Source organism: Accipiter gentilis, chromosome 5 (genome assembly GCF_929443795.1).
Source record: "Accipiter gentilis chromosome 5, bAccGen1.1, whole genome shotgun sequence".
Lineage (NCBI taxonomy): Eukaryota > Metazoa > Chordata > Aves > Accipitriformes > Accipitridae > Astur > Astur gentilis.
The window spans coordinates 891,181-914,543 of NC_064884.1; the positions used below are offsets into that span (position 1 = coordinate 891,181).

General features: G+C 43.3%; 1 protein-coding gene across 8 annotated transcripts in view; it reads left to right on the forward strand.

The window, feature by feature from the left end:
* Nucleotides 1-23,363, forward strand: part of GRAMD1B (GRAM domain containing 1B) — a 138,241-nt gene that overhangs the window by 47,859 nt on the left and 67,019 nt on the right. For 6 of the 8 annotated variants that reach the window (XM_049801343.1, XM_049801338.1, XM_049801339.1 and 3 more), the window contains exon 2: nt 3,646-3,723. In XM_049801343.1, coding sequence (XP_049657300.1) covers nt 3,646-3,723 — 78 coding nt within the window. Of the gene's footprint in view, nt 1-3,645; nt 3,724-19,939; nt 19,984-23,363 lie in introns of those variants that run through there. The other 2 variants (XM_049801349.1, XM_049801348.1) reach the window with 2 other exon arrangements.

Here is a 23,363-nt window from a genome sequence, read left to right on the forward strand (position 1 = left end):
AAGGGACACACTGGGCCTCTGTACCCTAAAATTTAAGCCTTGTCCAAAATCAAGTTTATTATTGGTGAGATTTGGAATGAGATAAGCTTGTTTTGCTGATTTCCTGAGTTTTTTTTTTTTTTAAACAGCTTTTGGCCTTCTCTGTAGATACAAAACTGACATGACTATCTAAAATCTTCCCCCCATTACTCTTCAGTACAAATCATACCTTTCTTACCTCCTTATATTATCTCCAGTATAACAACAGTAACTTCTTGTTATGCCATCTAAAAGGAACACTGTCATTTTAAAAGCAGGTCAACTTAAAATGGACTGAAAAGCATAATAAAACAATAGGCTTTGCATTCAACTGCTCTGTACGTTTTAGGGAATTGAATAGCTGCACTGTCTAATATTCAGAATGTTGCAAACGTTTTCTTTGTGTGAAAAGCTCACAAACTTTTGCAAAGCTTCCATGCAAAAACACTGTTGTAGTGAAACATAGCTCATGTTGAATACCATCAAATAGACAAGTGGGTAAAAACTAATTTCTCTCTCCTGGTCTGAGTTTGTTTTCATTGCTTGTAATCTGGTGTTCATATGTGACAAGGGGGTAAGGTGTTGTATTGCAATGTGTTGCAATATCTGGATTCCTTTAAATTTTAAACCTTGATTTGGAGGGCTTCCTGAACGAGAGTTTTAGTGATGGGTGGGTGAGCGTGAAAAGGTCTAAAATTTGTCTTGTATAGCTGTCCAAAAGTAAACTTTCACATGGGGTTACCAGCATTGCAGGTGCTATTATTAGGTTGTGATATATTGGGATTTCTCCTTTGGTAAGTTTTGATATACCTGCTTGATCTGAATTGATATGGCAAAGTTTTGTGGGAGGTTTTTTTAATGAAGAAACAAGTAGTTACAGAAATAGTTCCTGCCATGCTTTCTCCTATCAGAAGGGTGATATAATTCCTTTGAATTAGAAGGGAAAATTTGGTTCCTCTTGAGCTCTTTCCAAACCAGTTCACTGGGCCTTAATTAAGCTCAGCAGTACAGGAAAGATGTTTATTTGTTTTTTGAGGTATATTGCTCTTACCCAGCTGTTGATTTATAGCTTGAAGCCAATATAGAATTCTTATTCTCTGATTGTCCTTTCTACAATGAGACACTTAAGAATGACTAATTATATGGGTGTGGGAGCAGAAAAGTGAATCTGTCCCTTTGCTGAGAGGCTTTTGCAAAAATACTTGCCTGTCTTGGCTCTGATGGTAAAACTCTATACTGTGCAATGGGGAAAACAAGCAAAGTATACTCTATGGGATTGCGTGTATGTGCCTTCACAAGATGCATGCCTATGACTTCAGTGCAAAGCATGTACTTTAAATCTGTAGCTGAAAGTCATAAATATTATGTGATTCTTGTGGTTTTGTATGCTAACCTCAAAGGCTAGTTTCTATATTATTCGAGGATTTTGTAAATATCAATCACTAATTAGTTTCTTCTGAAAGCTTTAGGCTGCTCCCCTTTTTATCTTAACAGTAAGGAACAGATTTCTGCCTCATGTTCTGAACAGGCAGCAAAAATAGTGGACAGTGCCAGGTGTGCGTGGTGTCTCAAATGCTAAGTGGGTCCCCAAGACAGCTATTGTGTTTTTCAGAAAGGTCATGTTCAGTAAGATGGAGTCCTTGAAGATCTCAGAGCAGCAGCTGGTTAAAATCAAGGTGGTTGATGAAAATATTCAATAAATGAAAACGACTCGCTGGCTTTTTTTCTTTTCAGAGGAAACTGCAAACCACTTTGGCAAAAACTTTGATCTCAAGGGGGAAGAGAAAGCCCCTCCCTTTCTCTCTCTTTTATTTTAAGAGTGAAAAAGAAAAATGGTGATGTTAAAGGACTGTGATATGCTCACCTTAAAACTTGTGAACAGTTGTCCAGGAAAACAAACTAATTAGAAGAATACTTTGTGGGAAGGACAGGCATTTTAGGAGTTTGGATCCCCCAAAAGTGAACATGGAGGCTCGTTAGAGCCATTTATTTATACAGATTTGCTGAAGAAATGCTGTTTAGTACCAGAGTGTGTAGTTCTCATTGTGTCACTGAGGAACTTGATGGTTCTAGTTCCTCCCCTGCCTGCTTGGCTGTATTTTGTCATTCCTTGGAAGTATGAAGACAAGATTATAGATAAACTCCTAACCTTTTCAAGTATTTTCTCTGTTAATATTCTGCAATGGTAAAAGTAATCCTTTTTTTGCGTGGGACTTAATATATTCAAGTCAATATACATGTTACCTTTTGAAGTATCCTTTCTGTAGTTGAATTGTAAAGCCTAAGTAGGTGTCAGTAAGAATAGCCATAATTTCTTTGTATAAGCATAGAGTACATCTAGAGAAGACAAAAAATTTCTGTTAATTTTTTTTTTTGAGAAATCGGTTTAAAGAGGGACAGGGAAGGGAGTATTGCTGAAATGGAAAGAGAAGTTAGGGAATGGTTCTTGCACAGCAGAAGCAAGTGTTTTCTTCAAGAGATAGGATCCTCCTTATAGTGTTTGAAAAGGTCAAGGCCAGGTAAAAAACCCCCAACCAATGGACAAGTAGACTTCATGGAAAAATCCTATTGCAGTGTTTTCGGTACTACGTTTTCCCTCCAAAATAGATATAACTAGCTGAGAATTATTGCTCTTAAGAATGAAAGGGTACAATTTAGTCCACTTTGATACAGTAGTTGTATATCTGTGCCTTTTGGGCAATGTGCTGTGCAGATCTGTTGACAGTGCAGTAGAAGCTGAGATTGCAAGCATGCATATGCATACCCAAGCTAGCTTTATTTGAATGGTTTGGGTCCTACCAACAGTTGAAGCCACAGCATTTTTAGCACAGCCTGTGTGTGCAGGCAAGTGTACTGAGTGCCTCAGGTGGGACTGTGCAGTTTGTGTTAAAGCTGTGTTGCCATGGCTCCATAGCCAGTGGTACCCTGGCGAGGTAGATTGAAGCTAGCCCAGGAACATCTGCTCTTTGCGCTGCAGTCTGTTACCTGAAGGCAGAATCAGAGCTACCTATTGCTCAGAAGGAAAACTCTTGCAAAGAAATAAAGCTAATAGAAATGAGATGCAGGAACCCTCATGGGTTCCCGGAGCAGGCGGAGGCTGCTAGAAGGGAATAAGGCGAAATCTATACAGTAGATGTACACGGAAAAAAATCGCCCCCAAAACACCTATTTAAAGGGGCAGAGTGACATCTTGTGGGCTCAGCATGCAACTCTCCACCAGAAATTAAGTGTTGGCCCCTTCGTGCTTAGTAAGAGTTCATTTTAACTGTTTTGTCCTGCTGCCGAGAAGTGAGGGGTATATGAACATGCAGCAGTTTGGTGTTTGAATGTTAAGCTGTAAGAAGCTGTTCTGGGATGGCATGATGAAACTGCGTACAGGCAATGTGCAAGGCCACTTTTGTATTTCAGAAAGTTATTAAGTAAGTGTCACTCAGTGAGGTTAAGAGGCTTCAAACCAATCATGCCTGTTGTAAATCAGATATGAATTTAATGTATTCTGTTATTTTCTCTTTGCACTCCCAAATATGAACCTTGTGTTTTTCCTTGTTCTGGCTTTAAACCAGGGTGTTTTGTAGGGACTTATACAAATCTGTCTAATTGCTTCTGTTTTCCTGTCTCATACTGCAGCAGCCAGCAGAGCAGCCAGCAAAGCAGTCACGATGATGAATCATCCCGGTTCTTGAGCCCTCATGTGTGTGAGGACAGGTAAGTCTGTTCACGGCTGAATTGGGGGAACGCCTGGAACCGCTCAGTGAAATTACATGGGCTGGGCTGGTTGAGGTCCTTATTTATTTTCCTTGTATTTCTCAGAGTTATTTAACAAGAAATGTGCTTTACATTGGTCTTACCAACGTCTAAAAAGATGCATTTTTTGCCTACTTAAAAGTAGAACTTGTGGGACAAATGCATCCAACTCGTCAAGTACCCTGCACTTTCTTTTGAGGCACATTCCCCAAAACTGTAGCTGGTGTGGATAGCTTCATCGAACTTGCTGTGTATTGATTAGCAGCTCTGATCTTTAAAAATACAGAAGTGAAATTTTGTATGTGGTCCTTGTCCTCAGCAAAGACAATGTTGACCTTGGCTGCTGTATTTTACTTTTGATGTGTTGTGACAGTCCTAAGGTATCTAGAGCTTATGTGTAGCAGCTGGGTGAGAACTGCTATGCAGTTCCAGAAGCAGCCTAAGTTTCTTCTTCTTTAGGTTGATTAATGACTGCTTCAAATTGCAGCATTGGCACAAAAGCTGTTGAAATATGAATGCTTATTTTTGTGCATGATTTATTGTTGCTTTGCTCAGAGCTGTATGATTAAGTTTTGTTGTATCTTGTAGTTCATCTTTTGAGCCTGAATCTACTTCATTTTTTCTGCTGTGCATGAACTATGAGCCCTGAGCTACTACTGCCTTTCTATTCCAGGCCAGCTCCTGCAGGCCTGTGTCCCTGCTAATATCCTTGGGACCAGCGTTGCATTGGGACTTTGGTTTCTGAAATTCCCATTGTTTTGTTACTGCATTGCACAGTGGAGTTATGTTGCATTTTACTTGGCTGATCTTGTGACTGGGGGTTATGGTGAGCCCACAGGAGGGAGCATATGGTGAGATTTGGGAACGGCTTGCTTTGTGCTGCTGCGTAGTGGGTTACAAGAAGCATCTGAATGTGGTGTCTTCCACGCTGCATGCTTGTATCTGGGCGTGGTCCCTCACAAGAGCATTGTTTCAGGTCTGTTACTCAGTTACTCCACATAAGCTGTCTCTGAGGTCAGAGGTCTTTCTTACAAACTGTATAGTAGGGCAAATGCTTACTGAACTCAAGACTCCCCGTTGTGATGGCAAAGGCCAATGGATTGAGTAAGAACTGAGGAGCAGCTGAGTAGGCATCTGAGGAATTGACTCACTTGAGAGAACATCCTGACCCTGAAGAGCTAATTAATATCCCAACAGAGTTTGGCTCAGAATTAGCACTTGGTAGTTGTAGCTAACCTTTTCCTCCATATGTTTCACTTCAATTACTAGTCTCTGGTGCTGCAGAGCCTGGCATAATTGACTAGTGGGGATCGGTGTTTCCAACCAGGAAATAAAGAACCTGACAGCAAAGCAGATGGGTACTTAGGGGATACCTGGGCTTCCTCTATTTCATGTATGCTGTTATACCATTTGGTCTGGGATTTCATAGGTTAAACAGGGTTAGGCTTCGTTAATACTTAGATGGGGGATTTCTGAGCATAGCGAGAAGGGGAGTCATTTGGAAGGGCTGCCTGTTTCAGATCTAGATTAAACTGGAGCCTCTAGACTGGTGCTAAGAATACCTTCCTGTCTGGAACTGACGTGTTTTAGGCACAGCACAATCAGATCTCAGGCCTATTTATGCAGAGCTGGGGTGATGGTGAACCTTGTGACCTCTCTTATTGGGGACCTGCAATATTCCTGCTGCCTAGACTTAATTACAAATTACAAAAGTACTGTTTTCATGGAGGATGCTGATTCTTAAATAATCCATGCAAGGGCTAGTAAATAGCCTTTGCCACTTTGGGTTTTTTTCCCTTCTTTGCTAATGTAATTGCATGAGGGTCCACTGGTATAGTCTTCCTTTGGATACCAGTGGCTTGTGCTCATGAAACTTAACCAAAAAACCAACTCAAACACATTTTGAGTTTCATGTAAGCTGTGAAGCTGGACAGGAACTAGTGAGAAGGCTAACAAAACGTTTGAGAACTTATTTACTATTCCTGTTAACAAAGTTGAAGGTTGTTTCTGAGGCATCTTGAATCTGCTAGACTCTTGAGAATTGAATTAGGAGGGTCTTTCTTGCTGATCTTATGGTGGTATTTTTGACTGCTAACAAAAAGTCCTCCACCCACAGTTATGGAGCTCTCTGCTTCTGTTACAAAGAACTGCGGGCAATTCTGTTCACTTGATCAATTGACTATTGCACAGCAGCTCTCAAATCCCCCAAAAACCTAAACAAAACCACGACCACCTAGGGTTTCAGCAGGCCTGTTAATTGTGACAAAGGCTGAGCGGAGTAGGGCAGAAGAGGGGAGAGTAAGAAACCATGTGGTATGTACTGGAAGGTGCACCTTCTCTTGGCATGCTGCCTCTGCTATCACAGGCAGAAGGAGCCTCTGCTGCACTTGAAGGATTAGAGGAGAGAGCAAGCGAGAATCTGTAACAACCTCAGTACATCTGGTGAAGTGCTGAAAGAAGCTACTCCAGCCAAAAGTAAAGGGATGCTGAGTTGCTAAGTTGACTCTGGGATAAAAAAATGGAGCGGAATACATAACTGAGGATGGCTGAAATCTGGACTAGGTATAGCAAAGATTTTAACTGCATGCCTGCTCTTACTGTACAAGATGGTACCAGGGGGTGCTGCTAGTGGAGTTCAGCTTCTCAGTGATGGATTTCCAAGGACTATGCTCCAACCCTCAGGTCTGTTCAGAAAAGACTGAGAATTTTGTCCTGCTGCTGGCAGATGCATTCTGTGTTCTCTAGCAATTCTTTTTCTTGAGGTGTGAGTGCTGCTGTTGGCTTGTGCATTGTGAATTACTGCCATGGTCCAGAACCCATACCCTGAAAAGGCATCCTGCAGGACAGCAGTGAAGCAGGTCTGCCATCTGCATGTATCTTCACTGAGGAAAAAGCTTTCCTTCTGCAAAGTCATGTAAGTTGTCAAGTGTCCGTCATGCCTGCTTTATGCTGAGAGGGGGCCTATATAGATTTTATTTTGTTTTGGGGTAACTATGTGTTTTATGAGTATTTTTAGAGCCTCAGAAGGGAGAGTTTAATCAGACAGGCTAGAAAGAGTCAGGTTTTGTATGAATTTAGGGCTCAGTTCCTTGCTCTCTGCCTGGGTGAGTCATTTCATGTTGCTATTAATGAAATAAGGATAATTCCTTTTTTTACCTCACAGGAAAATAGAGGTGGTGAATTAAGTATGAGTTGCTCAGATGCTGAAACACCACAATTGTATAAGTACAAAGATAGGCAGAGCTGAGTTACTGAGTGTCCAAGTAATTGTGCTCGCAATAGCAGCTTTTCTTAAAGTAATTCAAAGGGGTGGGTGAGGTTGGGATGGAGACAGCCAGAGACTTGGATGAGATGTGTCTCACACAACAGACTCCATAATCACTGTAACAAGACAAGAGTATGTATGAATTACCTTGAGCTTTCATTTAGATTAAGTCCAAGTTCATGAGCCTGCTTCTGTTTGATCCAAGGATTTGTTCTTTGTCGTGATACGACAGAAGAGGCACCCATCAGGTTTAGGATGCATACTATGTTTTAATTAAGAATAAAAGTTAAGCTACTGAACCAGAGGAAGAATCCGTCCTTAGACTCATACTCAGTCTAAGGAGGAGGCAAACTGTTGAAGAGAAGAGAGCATGGAAAGTACAAGGATGGAAAGCAATAGGCAGTGGGGAAATGGAGGAGAGAAGCGAGTGGCAGTTTACATGAGATCATATAAAAATTATTTACATGAAAAACTAAATGTAAGTCAAAATGATTTACATTAGCGGTCATATCAAAATGCAGGAGATGGGGAAGAGCAGTTAGTTTCGAAGATGTCTCAGTTTGATACGTTCTACGTCTTGGCTGCAGCTTAATTAGCCCTCTAAACTGTGCAGTACCTTATTCTGCTAGTTCTGGGGCTGTGGGGCTTGTTTTTCCTTTGTGTAAGCTAGTAAGGGTTTCTCAAATAATGGATCAAAATTCACGAAAGAGAGCTTGCAAGATTAGGGAACAGCTTAAGACATAAGCTTATGTCTTAAGACTTACATTATAGACTTATGTCATAGACTTATGACAGCTTAAGAAATTCTGTCGGTTGCTTGGATTCCCAGGAAGTTCTGTAAAGATCAGAAAAGAGGTCAAACTTTGAAAATGTGCCAAAATGACATCCTTGGGGTGTGTGCAAGAGGTCAGGATAAATTCCGTATTTTATTTATGTACCCAGGGCTTGCTTATGCTGCATGTTCCTAGCCTGTGTCCCTTTCCCCTTGATACAAAGAAGTTGGCACTAACATACCATGCCCCTGTGTGCCTGCAAGTGGAGGCACAGCAAAGATTGCTACCTCTGTAGCTTCAGGGATAGTAGAAGGTTTTTTCTATTGGTTGGGGTACTTGCAGATAGACAGGTGAGAACTGAGAGCAAAAGGTGCCCGTGCATGCTGCGTCTGTTCTTGAAAGGGGGTCGGTGGGCAGGGACTAACAGAGCCTTGTTTGTGTGTCCGGATGTGATGATTTTGCAAGGAACAGAGCGCAGGAGCTCTCCGTCACCTGGGCTACGCCAACGCACGCAGCATGGTGCGGGCCTCCTGCATTATGGAGGAGAAGAGCGTATTGGAGTAAAAGGGAATGGATGCCCTTTTAAAGGTGAGGATTAAGTAGAAGCCAGCTGCTGCTTTCTAGTAAGAGCGTAAAATATGGGGGGACTAGCTCACTGGTCTTTCCAACTGTGCTAGCTGTAAGGGATGCCTGAATTTCAAGTCCTTGATAGGAAGGATCCTAATGCTAGTTAAATCCCTGAGTAACTTTTAACCGTCACAGATGGATGCCTTTATGGAGGTTTTCAAAAGTGGTGCTAAAGACTTTGTGGAGCAGACTTGCAAGCTAATGAGTTCTCAGAGGGTCCCAGACCAGAACCCTGGTGCTCTTGCAATAACTTTAGGGTGACTTTGGATTTAGATCTAGCTCCAAACTCCAAGTCAGTTGGACTTAATATTAAATAGAAAGTTTAACCAGAATGGTACAAGTCTCCTTTGTCACGTAGGAAAGATGGTTAATATTTAGATTCAGAACTAGTACTCTTTTTCCCTTTTCACCTTCTGGTTGCTGCTGCTTCCTGAGCCCCAGCATTGATTCTCTGCTGTAGAAGACAAGAGTAGCTTAAGATCAGCTCTCTTACACGTGGATCGCAAGATTGGCTACTGTCAGCAGAGTTAGCCTGAATGGAAGCATCACCTGCTCTCTGTTCCTCATATGCCGACATTGTTTTTTGTTTTAAAGATGGACTGTTGTTAATTGCAGAGTATGTCTACGGTCTGCTGTCAGTGGAGGTAAGGCTGTTCTTTTCGTAGAAAATCAGTATTGGATTTAATTCATCAAATTGTGCTATGTTTGCACTCTCTTTCATTCCCATTCTCCTTTTATTTTAAGGAGACTGAATTGAGAGCACTTTGATTTGAAGCAAATTGGGGATAGTTCCTGTTGTTCCCTCCTCTGTGACTGTGAGGGATATGGAAGGACAGATACCTCTCCTTTGTGTGTCTTACTGGGGCCACAGATGTGGAGGAGACCTTGCAGGATTAATTGGCTTCCTTGTGCCTTTTCCTGTACTGGTGCTGGTTGTTGCTCAGCGCATGGGAGCCTGGAGCTCTGAAGAGTTCAGAGCAAACTTGAGAACTGGGTAGTTTTATGCTATCTAGAGTAACGTAGTCAAATATCATACCTCTGGGTATTAGCTGATTGCCACTCTTGAGACAGTTTTGATATCATGGATAGGTTTTGTGCAGACAATAGGTGAAATAGATTGTGTGAATCCCCACCATCACTAAAAAGAAATAACTTTTAAAATTTGGCCTTCTGTTCCAAGCTATCATGGCAAAATGATACCTGCCTATTTCCGTTCTGAAAACAGTTAGCTCTCAGACAGCGCTTGTAGTGTGAGAAGCTGCATATACAGATCAGTAATGTAACTTCACAAGAAAAAGCATGATCTTAAACTAGATATAACAGTAGGACAAACCAGGATTTGGATCTTGCTCCTCCATTTCCTGATCAGTTCTGACTCTATTGGACTAGTGTTAGTTAAGATTAGATAAACCCTAATGTGCTTTGCATATCCCTGAATGCAGAGGAGGTCTGACAGACCTCACATGGCTGCGTCACTAGCTCGTGATGCTCAGGAACATGAGGAGGTGGTGAAGAGGCGTTTTAATGTCCTTCTTCCCTGAGACACTGGGCAGACTCTTTACCCTTCCTTCCTGTTCCCAAGAGCAGAAGTTTCAGTTGTGTAAGTGTACTTCACTTGCAGACCTTAAGTAATGGTCATGCCATCAGCTCTGTATCCTCTGGGAGTACTGTGATTCTCAGAATATTATGGCAGCTGTCTCGAAGCCTGTGGAGAAGTGGCAGAGAAGGGATGCATTATAATTAACCATCCCCTTTCATCGGTCTCCAGTTCTGTATGTAAGCCTCTTTGGCCCTTGTTAGCAGGCTGTTTTGTGAAGTATGCTGTCAGCTGCTGAGCAGTTAGCATGGTTTCACCTTGCAACAAAGCATTCACTTGTGCCTCCGAGCCTTCCCTGTGTTGCTAACAGCAGGTCTGAGGGAGTGAGGCTACCAGCTGGATGCTGAAGAGCATGCTGGTATCTACAGCTTGGTGTGAGCTACTCAAAGATATTTCCCTGTACTCCTTGGACGGGGTTTCTTGGTGTAAATAACGTGCTTTGAAGTGCCCAGGTTTTGCTGCTTCAACTCTACCAATGAGCGTTACAGTCGAGCTGTGGCTGTGGTGCAGAATGTATTACACTTCCAGCTTTGTTTTTCTGCTTGCATGTTCTACCCAGGACTTCTTTTTAAGTAGACATTGCTGTGAGATGCCAGCTGGCTGTTGAGAGTGAGGCTGGTTGTTCAGAAGACTAACAGATTTGTTCTGCTTGCACCTCCTTCCATTATAAACCAGATGTGGAGAAGGAGGGCATTCTGAGAGGAAAAGTGTTGGCATTAAGCCTGTTTTAGGGTCTTTTGAGATTATTTGGTCAACAATTGGACGGTTTTCAGACAAAGGGCAAGATCAATAAAGACAGACAAGGCCATTGTGGTCTTCTGTTGTAGCACTAAAACTTCAATCCTGCTGTAAAACTAGCCATCAGAGAGTCTCAGAACTTAACTGATTTCAACCTCTCGCAGCCAGAGCTAGGGCCTTCAAAGATGCAGAGAAGTGAGGGGGTTTCTAGGGAGCCTGATGCTTAATTCCGTTAGTGCGTGACCAGGTTTACACAGTGATGCAGAGAGTGACTGCTATAGAACCTGTATTGCAGACTTCTACTTTAAATCTCTAGGCCAGAGTTTCCCAAGGTGTGGAACACATGATGGGGGTGCCTTCTTAAGCTGGGGTGTGTCCTGGGACACATCCAGGGGCTACAACTGTCCTTCCAATTTTATTGCATGTGCCCAAACTGAAGGGTCTGGGAATTTTAACTGTACCAGTGATCTCTCCCCTTCTTGGTAACACTTGTAGAAATGAATGGATTCTAGAAATCAGTGCAGAGTTTCCTCAAAAAGAGCATCATGTAGGCAATGCCTCTTTGTCTCCCTGTCAGAGAAACCCACCTTTCTTCATACTGGGAACATTTCAACTGAGATGTCATTAGAAACCAAGATGTACCTATGAGTCATGTCGTGAATGTGCCTGGCGCTTCCACTGCAAAGAAAAGCTCTGAAAGTACGTTGTTTGTTGCTTCCAACTTATGTGATGTGACTGATTAATACAGTGCAGTAAAACAAAGGTGGTATTAAGAGAAAATGTGATGGGACGGTGTACAGCTCTTCAAGTCCCCTTTTTCTAATCCCTTTTCCATGTGAAGGGACGGGGATGTTTAGGGAAGCCTCTGGGCAAACAGCAAAAAAGCACATCTCAAAATATCGTTCTGAGTTCTGTGTTTCTTCTTTGGTCTTTAACCAGGTCTCTTCCTCTCTTTCCCCCCAGATAGAATAGCTGCAAATCTAGGTCGCCATGTGTTACTGAAATGTTTTGTTAATATTATTTGCATACAGCAATGCCTAGGATCCCTGGTTGTAGTTTGGGACCTGGTGTGCTATTTAAGTGGAAGCAAAAGGTGATCTTATCTGCACAGAACTCAAACTGTAAATCTAAGCCAACAGTCAATTGATGGAGCAGACAAATAGTATGGGAGAATGCAGGTAACAGAACTTGTCCTTTAGCTTCTCTGTGGCCTATAAAGCCAAAAAGCCAGTTTGAAAGGGGCATTTCTCTCTTCAGAATACTGCCTGGGAGGTAGAAATGAGGCCTGTGTATCCACTTAGTAATCACCAATAAAAGACTAAAATGTGATGCCAAACAGACATCCCAGCTGAAGAGGGGACCGTACAGTGTCTCAGCTTATGCTGCTGTTGACTACTCAAGTCAGCAGACTGAGATGCTGATGGCAGTGTCTGTAAGGAGTACAAAGCATCTCTTGCCATCCTTAGTACAGGGGTTTGTAATATCTGGCAGTGGAGTGAGAAGGGTGTCTCAAGGCAGTATCTGCTTGAGTTGCTATGGCTTTAATTTGCCTCAATTGTTAATAAGAGCTCAAAGCTTTCAAGCTTTACCTAACAATCCTGGAGACGAGATGGAGCAAAATCTCCTAATTTATAGTGACTTTTTTGACACACAGTGGGCACAGAAAAGAAGATAAATGCTCAGGTGACTAGGTAGGGAGGAGTATTGCAGGGATCAGCAAGTTAAAACGTACTTGTTGAGCCAGTAAATTGATAGACAGGACTGGCCTATGTTGAAGGGCAGAAACTGAAGGCTTTTTTTTCTTTAGCTCTCCTACTTCAATTTTTTGAGAATCTGGGACCATAGTATAAGTCTAATTCAGAACTGGCATTGCTGTTTACAGCCCTGGCTTTCTAGCTGATTGCTTAGGGAAGCTGAATGCCCAGAGGGAGGCTGATCATTCTGCCTAAGCTTCTGACTGCAGCTGGAGGAGAAAGTGCTGTTGACCCATGCTGCTGCTGCCTCAGCTTCCCCTGAGACTCTGGCAGGTTATACGAGTGGTGGAAGGGCATCTGGGAATAGCTTTTTTCAGCTTGAATGCATGTGCTTCTGCCCTTACAGAGACCTTTACAGGCCCTTGTTTACAGTGCAGACATCAGCTGTTTCTGAACCCCTGCTGCTGAGTGCAGGATATTTCTTCTTACTTTGCTGTAGGGACAGAAAAATTTCCCCAAAAATCTAAGGGCACTTGTCTGAACTGGGAAATCAAATTATTTTGGATCTGCTTGGTGAAACATGCTCTTACTCTTGTAAGATAGCTGCTATCTGTTGTACAGATTGCTCTCAATGTGAGTCCCTGAACAAATCAGCTTTTTCCTAACTTTCCAGTCAGTACATAAACACTTTATTGTAGTCTCTTCCATGCTTTTAGTGCTACGTATCTTTGGTGCGTGCAAGTACTTGCAATGGTTACCTTGGAAAATAAGTGCGTCTTTACACTTTATAGTTGGCTGTCTAAATGGGGAAATAGCAAGCATTCAAAATGAGTTGTAATACAAAATAAGCAAACAATATGGGGTGGGGAGGAGGGAAATTATGTGGTGATGGTAAGTATGTTCTTAATTCTTGCTGCATTCCATGACCATAGGAAATGAGATGCTATTTGGAAACGCACTGCACAAAGAAGAGCTCCTTAAAGTAAGAGGTAGTTAAATGTTACATACTTTACAAAGAGATCCCTGTAACTTTGTATTTTGCCTGCCTCTACATACTTGTTTCCACACTGAGATGAAGCCCATTTAGCAGAGCGTTGGACTCGGTAAGACGAGCTCCTCTGTGTGTCCCTGGGAAGAAGTGTTAATTGGTGCTGGTTTGTTGAGACACCGGGGGCACCTGAATCATCAAGCATAAAGTACACAGGTTCCCCTGTAGTGACCTGATAGCTCAGACTGAGCTGCACAGGCTGCTCTATTTACTAGTGGATCAGAGAGTCCTGGCAGAAAAGGCAAAGAGCAGAAAAAGTTCCTTGTAATGGGTCAAGCTGGGCTCGGAACATGCTTTTATGGACTCTATCTCTGCAAGCCATACTCTGGTGTCCTTCTGAGCTAAGCACTCATGCTTTTTACCAAGAAGAAAACTGGTGGTGGTGTTGATGCTCAAACCAGTTATTCTCCCCCCTGTTTCAGGAGACTTGGGAAAAGCTGTGTTAGCTTCCACCTGGTAATGGACAGCCTAGTTCAAGAAAAATGGTAGCTGGTTAATTCTGGCCTTGAGAATTTCCTTCTGGTAATTAGCCTCAAATTCTTTTTGTTTCTATAGAGAATTCTTAATTGTGTCTTATCTCATAGCAGCAGCATATCTGGCAGAGACTTAAAGGCAGCTGTGCCTTTAAAATTGAATTGCCTGTGATGGAGGAAATCTGAGAGCAGAGAAAGACCAGTGCCTCTTGCGCAGAACAAGCTCTTTGGAGATCTCTCCATAGCTCTGCCTTCTCATCAGCCTAGTCATTGCTCCTTTCCTCTGAGGCCAACTGCAGTGGCTACAATAATATCAGCAAAAGCGGTCCTAGAACTGTCTCAGTGGTGGAATTACATCTTTCCACGGTGGATTCTGAGGTCACTGCGCTGTGCCACTTTTCCCCCAAAACTACTGTGCTTGTGTAAACAAGCTGGGATTCTATCCTCTTTCAATTCAACAGTGTTTTGCTCCCTTGCTGCTGAAGTGACGCTTCCTCAGGGTGCTGGGGAGCACATTGGCACTTGGACAGACTTCCCCATTTCTACAGATGACTGTAACCGTGTGAGTGCTCACTGACCTCCGCATTTCTTTTCCTTCTCCTCTTTCCTTGTTTTTCCTCCCACCCATTTCTTTCTTGGCCTTTGCAGAGTATTTGTTGTGCGTTTTGGTGATAAGATGGCAGCATGCGTCTCCCCACTGCACCATGCATCATAACAAGGTCAGGCATTGTAATGGTACTAGCCAAGGTCAGTCCTTGAGCCCCTCTGCTCTTTTTCCCCCCACCCCCCCACCCCCTTTCTCCTGCAAGTTTGACCTAATACTTTTCCTTAAGACTTTTCTGCTGCTTGTTTTCCCTTTCTTCTGAAGTACCTTGGTTGTAGTATGCTCTGTTATGTGCTTTCTCTTTCTCTCCCTAACCCCTTCCTCTTGTTTACATGGTAGGCCATATGTAATATGGGCCTGCTTGAGGGATATGGGTCTATCAAAGTTTCCAGCATTGTAAGATTTTGTTATTTCTTTACTCTGAAAAAGAATCTTTGCTTCAGGCTTAGAGATGTAAGCACTCTGACTTCTTTATGTGAGCTTGAGCAGGCTGTTGCTTTGTGCAGCACCTGCCATGCGTCATTCCCCTGAGAAACTAGGGATCTTTATTCTGGGTTCCCCAATGGAGTGTAGCGTTGTGGTATGTGACACTGTGGGAAAACAGGCATCTTCTGTATTTGCAGCCTGGCATCCTTGGTTCTGCCCTGTTGCAGATGCCACTGCTACTGGAAGACCCCTTGAACATGCAAGGGGTAGTGAGTGTCTTGGGCCATAGGAGGCTTTCAATGCTGATGTGGAATACTTCTCTGTCTGCCAACTGGAAGCTTGTGTTTAAGACCTCGGTCTGGAGCCTCTCCTTTAGCTACTTTCTTCTGTCTCAGGTTTCAGAAATGAAGGATCCAGGACCTTTCTCTTCCTCATAAGAATTTGCAGCCATTCCTCTAGGGTTTTTATTCATAAAGCCAAAATATTGTGTTGTATGTTCTTGCTACAAGGTTTTCACCCATTTATCTGAAACACACGAGGTTAGTTTTTTGCCCAGGGTAGGATATTGCATTAGATGCCCCATGGGTCCAGATGACTTCAGAAGGCTTTGTTTCTTTGGTGTGCTACCTATGTGTGTCTATGGATTATCCCTTGGGTAGTGCCAGCCCAAAGACTGAAGGTTGTTGGACTCCATATAAAGATTTAGCTTGATGTACTTTTGGAAGACCTAAGTTACAAAGGATCTGAAGAGTCTTGGCTGTTAGGCACTGTAAAATACTCTGATTTGTCAAGACAAGATGTTTAGCATTATTCTGAGTGAAAATGGTGTTCTGTTAAGGTCTTGGGCTGTGGTGTGATGTGACTTGTTTCATGCTGTGAGTTATTTCAGAATAACTTGACCTAAATGAAAAGGGAGGTGATCAGGCCATAATGCTTCTGCCCAAGGTGATGAAGTCTTACTGCCTTTTCACCAGTGGCTGCAAGTTATTTGCAAAGGCAAGTAAAAACTAGAAGATGGCTTTTCATTTCCTGTCGAATTCACATCAAGGAGGAATTTCTCCATGAAGCATGCCATGAGTCATGAAGTATTCTGTTGTTAGCCTGCCCCTTTCAGAGTGAATGAGTTTCTTCTGGGGTGGGAGAGGTTATTGCACCATCTCAAGCAAATGGAAGGCTGAGAGTTCAAAACATGCAAGACAATGAAGGGAAAAAGAGCCAAAAGACTCTGTGTGAAAGCAGCAGTCCTCTTGCTCAAGAAAGCAGCAGTAGCAATCTGAATCATCCCAGTTTCTACCCTCCTGATACTGACCCTCTTTTTCCTTACACAATAGTATTCTTCCTTCTCCAAAGTCTCTATAGGGAATTATTTTTCTTCACCTTTTGATGGAGGGGATCTTTTCTCCATTCTCTTCTTCCAGGGTAGCTGAAGGTACAGTGCTTCTACTGTGGTGCTGTTCTACATTGCTGTCCTTTCCAAGACCCTAAGTTCTAACTTGCATGCCGTGACAAACACTGTATTCACATAGCTTAGAAAGAAATGGCTTACAGGCACTTTCTGTTCTGTGTACAGTTTGACTACAGCTCCCATGATGCCAAGAGTGCGAAATGCATATTTTCCTTCTGGAAATGAAGTCTCATGTGACTTCCCAGCTGCTGCAGCAAAGAGGGAGTCCCTTCTGAGATTTTTTTTTTTTTTTTTTTTCCTTCCCCCAGGGAAATGGAGGTGTGCCCTAGCTTGCAGATGCTGTGATTGCATATGATTTTTCTCTGACAGCAGAGGCTGTAGAGCTGCAGAACACTGACTTGGGAAAGGATTCAGGAGTTTATCCATCTGGCATATTTTCCTGGGGATCTGTACACCTGTACACTAAGGTGCATAACAGTTAAACTATCTCTTCCTTGCATTCTTTGTAGCAGCTCTTTTTCTCTCCCTGTAATGTTTGCTGATCTGCTTCTAGGTTTCCCTCCTGCTAGTTCTGTTACTAACAGGTTTTGCACGCATGTTTCACAGAGGCACAGGGTTGTTTGGGGGTTTTTTCGGCTTTTATTTTAATTTTTTTTTTAACTCCTCCCCCAAATCCTGCAGACTTTCCTTTCTTGCCATATGGGAGAATCAAATAGTAGCTGAAGTGGCGCTTCACAGGTAGCATGTTGCATTCTGTGCCTGCAGGTCACGCACCTTTTCTAGGGAACTAATCTGTCTGAGCCTTCTAAGCCCCTTGTTTCCACTGTGTGGGTACTTAAAGTAAATTTTTCTGTTACCATGAATCTTTCGGAGGTGACTCTGCTCTGGTTAGAGCAAAGCTAGAACTGTAATGATGGGCAGTAGTCAAGCCACAATGATGTATCTATACAGAGGATGCCCTAATGGCTGTGAGTTGTGACAGTTTTTGACTGTTTGAAGGGACAGTGACGCTTGCAGGTAGTGCAGTGTCAAGCAATGTTTTCTTATTTGTAAGATACCTTTCTGGAAGGAATTACAAGCTCAAACCCAGAGCTAACATGACTATTGCTGTAGCTATTTATAGAGCTTTGAATTCTTACCCAGACCTCAAGTGTGTCATAGTGGGTTGTACCCTTCCGAGAAGTAGACTTCCTCAGGAGATGTTTCCTGTTTGCTCTTAAGTTCGTGAGCTATTGCACCCTGCTGGAACTACAGATAGCCTCTGCTGTAAAAAGACTGCAACATGGAAATTCAGCTTTTTCTGAATTGCGAAGTCAGGCTTTACTGGTTCTCTAGCTTAGGATTCGCTGAAGGTCCTTCATGAGGCTGTTGGTTTGGTTTGGTTTTTTCTCCCCATGCTGCTGGGAATACTTGTAGCAAAATGCACACAAATGAGTAGGCTGCCATTAAGGGACTTCAGTGGCCCCATGAAAGAGGGGTTGGGGAGTAGATTGTCCACAGTGTGAGCATTTGCTGTTTGTGTATGTCTGTAACCACTGGATGTCTTGTGGTTACTTTTTGGATTACTGTCATCAATGTTATAGCATAGGAGGTATTTTGGAAATTCACCTAGTGCACAACAAGGATGACAATCCTTATCCTAGTGAGTGTAACTAACTCTGGTGGTGTGGTGGTATTTTTCCTACATGGCATTGGATCAGGTATGTTGAAGCTGCATTATAGCCACAGCAATGCTTGGGATGGAAATAGAGAAATATGTATGTGCTCATAAGATGGGCTTTATGTCCCTGACAAGCATGAGGTTGGTGTATTTGAATATGCTGAGTAAAAGAGTGAAGTGTGCCACCCTTGACTTGTATAAGCAGGTGACTGCATGAATGCATCACAACAGAAACACATACCAGAATTACACGTTCCCTGTATGCTGAGACAGGACTCGGTGGGAGAGTTCTCTGTGTATGTTGTATACTGATGGCCCTTGTTAGAGGTGGTTTAAGTGCTAAGTAATGTTGTCTGTCTGTGGATTGCTGGGCCCTCTTTACTGTTTACATTGCACATCTGCATGATGGTGACATCTGTTACATAGATTCCAGTGTGTACTAATGGCAAGACTGCAAAATACTTACTATAATAAAATGCAGTGGGTCTTCTCTGGGGATGTATGTGCATGTGTGTATGCCTGTGCGCAAGGGAATAGTAGTGGTATGGTTTTGCAGAGACTACATAGCTGCCCTTCAACGTGTGTAAACAGTTTAGTGTGTTGTAAATCATCTGCCGGTGCCCCTTGTCTTTGTGTACTATACTGTGGTGCCTGCTGTGTGCCTGAGCACAGCGTGCTGCAGTGTTGTATGAATAAGCACTTTCAAGCAGTGATGTTTCGAGCCCTCAGAGGCTCTTAATTTGACTGAGCTCTGCAGTGTTTTTTTTCTACCTCCCTCCCAGCCAGGATTGCTCACGTCTGTCTGGTTTGCTAGTGCCAGAGAGCTCTGAGGAGCTGCGTACAACGGTTCCTGGGCTGGCTAGCTAATAGGCTCCAGACTGATTTACTGTAGTAAAGTAGGCCAGGAGGAGCCTGCAGGACCGGGGAGGGAGAAGCTGGGTGATGAACGGGGCGGCGTGAAGTCACTCTACTCCACCAATCCGGGCCCGCCTCAGCCAGGCAGGGCCCCGGCAGCTACGGATGCCTCTGGATGCTGGGACAAATTTTACCTTAGGTGATGATTTGATATTTTCAGTCTGAGCTGAGAGTGTGCACCAAAGAGTTCCTAGTTTAGGCCCAATCATTTCTGAGTGTTACTCTGAGGTGAGTGTTCTCAGTAGGGTGCAGATGACTAGCCTCCACCTTGCATTTTTTTTCTCTGCACGTGCAAATCTCTCTCTTTAAATGGTCTGCCTCTGGTATGCTTATTTTGCACCATTGCTTCTCTACCTGTCTGGCTGAGCCCTTCCACTCTTTCCTTTCAGAAGCTGCCTCTTCCTTCCCTACTTCCATCTTCTCATGTCTGCTCACTCTTCCTTTACCTGTGCACTGCCCAGAATCCACTTGCTTTCTTCCTTTCTCCCGATTCTTTAAGTACCCACTTGGGGGGTTGGTTGCGTCACTCTCCCTTCTCATAGAGCGAGAGGGAGAAAGAGCAGCACGTCTGGAAGATGGGTGACTCGCCTGCTCCCTGCTGAAGCTCAGACTTCAAAAGGAAGCTGGGAGGAGGGTCCCTTCTGTTACTCAGCATCCTACTAGACCTTTGGGTGGTGGCAGGGGGGAGGAGTTGGGGCAGGGGGTGGTGGTGGCGGCAATGACTGAGGTCATGTGCCAGACTCCAGTCAAGTATCTAAATCGGGACCATCTGCTTGAGATGCTTTTTCTGCCCATCTCTGGGGGCAGGAGGGAGAACTTGGGACTAGCTCTTAAGTAATTTTCTTAGTGTTCTCATCCTCCTGTCAAGTTGTTTGTCTTCTCTTCTTCATCCTCTTTTGACTTTCCCTTTCTCTCTCCTCCCTTCTCCTTCAATGCTCTTGTTTACTAATAGGCCAAGCAGAAAACATGGAGACGTCTGATATGGCGACAGCAAAGGTAGGATGGAAATGCTGCCGGCCTCACTGTGCGTAAGTGGTTTCGCTTGGCAACTTCTTACTTTGTCTATCAACAAATTTACTTTCTCCTGACCCTTTTCCCTGATGCTGGGAGTGGTACTAGTGCTGGGGTTGATGATGGGATTCAGGTTCTGGGAGGAAGTTACATTGTGGCCACAGTCTTTGTTTGTTGCTTTTCTTGTAAGATTTGAGAAAATCTTGAAATGTTGATGTTCTAGGCGAAGGTCGTGGGTGGGAGAGAAATACAGGAGTCTGCATTACTGTCAGTGGCAGTTTGTCCATGAAGCCAAGAAGGGAGAGGGGATGCTGGAAGAAGCCTGCTTTGCTGCTGTATGAGAAAGGGACACTAGAGGGTGCTTTAGGGGCAGGATTCCCACTCCTGGGGATGATGTGTGAGTAGAAATGCCTTTTGGCAGCCTTCTTTCTTTCCTTTTTTTTTTTTTTTTTTTTTTTTTTTTTTTTTAGGATCTCGGCGGAGTGCCGAGTGAGAAAGTAATTCGAGCTTATAGATGCATCCGCCCTTTTCTGTGAGGTTTCTCTGTTGCCTGAGCTGCTTGCTTTTTACCAGGTTGTAGGTTTTCCTTTCCTGTGGGCTGGCAGACTGGAAATCTGTAGGAATGGAACTGGATGGATTGAGATGGGTTTGTGAGGTGGAAGTGGGAGATGTATACCATGCATGGCTTCAGCATGAAGCCCACGTGAGACCTGGGAAGCACAAGGCTGCCTCACCATTGACTGGTTGTATCTCGTGGCAGGGACCACTGATTATGTCACCATAGCATACGGTTTGTTTTCTAGTATGAGCCTGCCACTAATGTGACTTCCCTTGGCATCAGCACAAGGTTAAAGTGCAGGGAATGTGTCTGCAAAATGTATCTTGTGCTTTTATCTCAGCAGGGTCTGAAATTAAGCATGGCTGAAAAGAGCTGTAGCTTGGAAAGGGTAGTGGGAAATGGCATTACTAGTTATAAAACTCCTGCTTTTGAGCTTGCGCTGAACTGGATGCTCTAGCATGGCAATATAGCATGCGGTGTTCCAGGAGGCAACTGCTCTACCTGGGGGTAGAAGTCCATGGTTACCCACACCCCCACACCTCCCCCCCCCACCCCCCGCCCCGTGCTGCTGTTAACAGATTGTAGGGCTTATTCTTATGTCTTGGCTAGAATTCAAGTTGAGTTTGAGTTTTCCTTTTTTTTGTTTGTTTTTGCTAAATACTGTAGACTTTTCTAAATACTGTAGACTTTTCAGTTCCATTTTCCAGAAGCCTGAGTGACAATGGTGAACAGCTGCCCTGTTTTGCCCTGGGACTGGGTTGCATGTCAGTGCAGGTTTTGAGGTTTTTAGTGTCTGTCAATAAATGGTGTGAAGTACTTCTGGATAAATGTTGCTTTATAAAGGTGAAATCATCCTCGCTATCATGTTTGCTCAAGTTTCAACGGCTTGTCACTACAAACCCACTTGCAGTTGTAGTACTTGAAAAAAATTACCACTGAGAATGCTGAAGGGCCAGTGGCATTGGAGCCAATTGAAAATGACACTCCATTTCAGTTGCAGCTGTTGTGGCATTTTGAGGGACTCCAGGTTTTCTATGTTGAAACCCAGACATTTTCAAAGACAAAACCGACAAAGCCACTTAAAAATTCTTTTTGTCTGTACCTGTTTTTTTTTTATAGTTTCTTGGTTTTAATTAAAGGAAAACATGATCTACAGTGTTAAGGCACCATCTTAGTGTGAATGTACTGAAGACTGAAAAAAAATAAAATAAAATCAAAACCCCTGAAAAAATGTTTTGGGGAAAATGTATCTTGAGCGAAAAACTGAATCTAATTTGAACCTTCTAAACCAGATATGTCTTGGAAATTAGTTACGATGGAAATTTTACTGGAATGTGTACAGGTTTATTGGACTTACACTATGGCAAGTGCTAATGTTTAGTCCCCTATTCTGTGTTGAAACCCAAATGTTTTTCCATGGTCTGTCTTCTCCTCTGAGTTTGTGTCTGTTACCTCTGTTACAGTTGCTTTGCCGCCTCGGAGCGGTCCTATTCATTTTGCTTAATTTCTGCTGGGGTTAGCCTGGGCCCTGGGCTAGCAAAGAACTTCTGAGAAGGTTTAACAGATTTGTTTTCTCAGTCTGACATGATGCCAAAAGCGGCCATGGGATGTAATATCAGGATGTTACTTCCACGGCTGCTCTCCATTGTGTTGCACTGTCACTTCCTTTTCTGCTGGGGCACCTTTCAGGGTATGTCAAGAACTGGCATTTCCTGACATGCTGAAGAATGGTACCATATTTAGTGCATTAAAAATAGAGGAGTGCAGCTTTTATTCTTTTGTAGCCTGTGCTTTTAATCCCAGGGTAATCAGTCATTCATCCTCATCTTGAGGCTTTTCCGAACTGTTAATGGAATCAGAAAACTTTGTCCCTTGTATGCTATGGGGCACCTTGCTTTGGGATTGTCACATGATGTCATGTCACCTCGAAGCTTTGCTTATATGGTGCCCTGCTAAAAGTAGGAACCCTGATTGTTTTGTCCCTGCTCCCTGCTGAGTGCCAATGGGAAAAGTAGTTAACCTGTTAAAGAGGGGGGAAAAAAATATCAGGCCAATGTGAAGCTAGAATGCTTCCTGGGAAAGCATGAATCACTTTCCAGGTAATCAGCTAGTGGAAATGAGGAACATAAATCAGTGAGCTGCCTTTCATTGGCCTGACGCTAAAAGGTTCTTGTTCCTTGTACTGCAAGTACGTACATGGGAAGTCCTCGGACCTTTTAGGGTGGGGTGGGGGGAGATATTTAAGCACCTGGTTTACTTGTTCATCTTGAAGGAAATGTGTTCCTCTTATGAGCTGTAATGGGAATGATAAGCAAAGCCAGACAAGATGCCTATTTTACAGTCCTGCAAAGATTTTGCTTAGAGATTATTTCCTTGGTTTTTATTAGATAGCAGTTGCTCAGGTTGGAATTGCTTGGAGAAGTATGTGTAAGGGGAAAAGGATGATAGGGTAATGCAAAACAGCTGGTATATGAATAAAAGTGCTAATTGTTAAATACTGTTGTATGACTTTTAATTTCTGTAGCTGCCTCTGTGCTTCCAGCTTTCATCCAGGCCCTGACAAGGGAGGCAACATAAATGCTGCGTACAAATTGCCTGTTTCTTGCCATCTGACCAGAATGCAAGAGAACACCAAGACCTAATTCATTACTGCCTGTCACTTTGTACAGATGCTCTTGCCTGTGCAGAGGGCATGTAAAGCACTGTCTCATCTGGACAGTACCATTTAGTATTTCTTTCCTCCAAGCTGGAGGTCAGGAAAAAAAAAGTAACTCTGGTTTTGTGTATTACAGCCCTAACTTTTTTT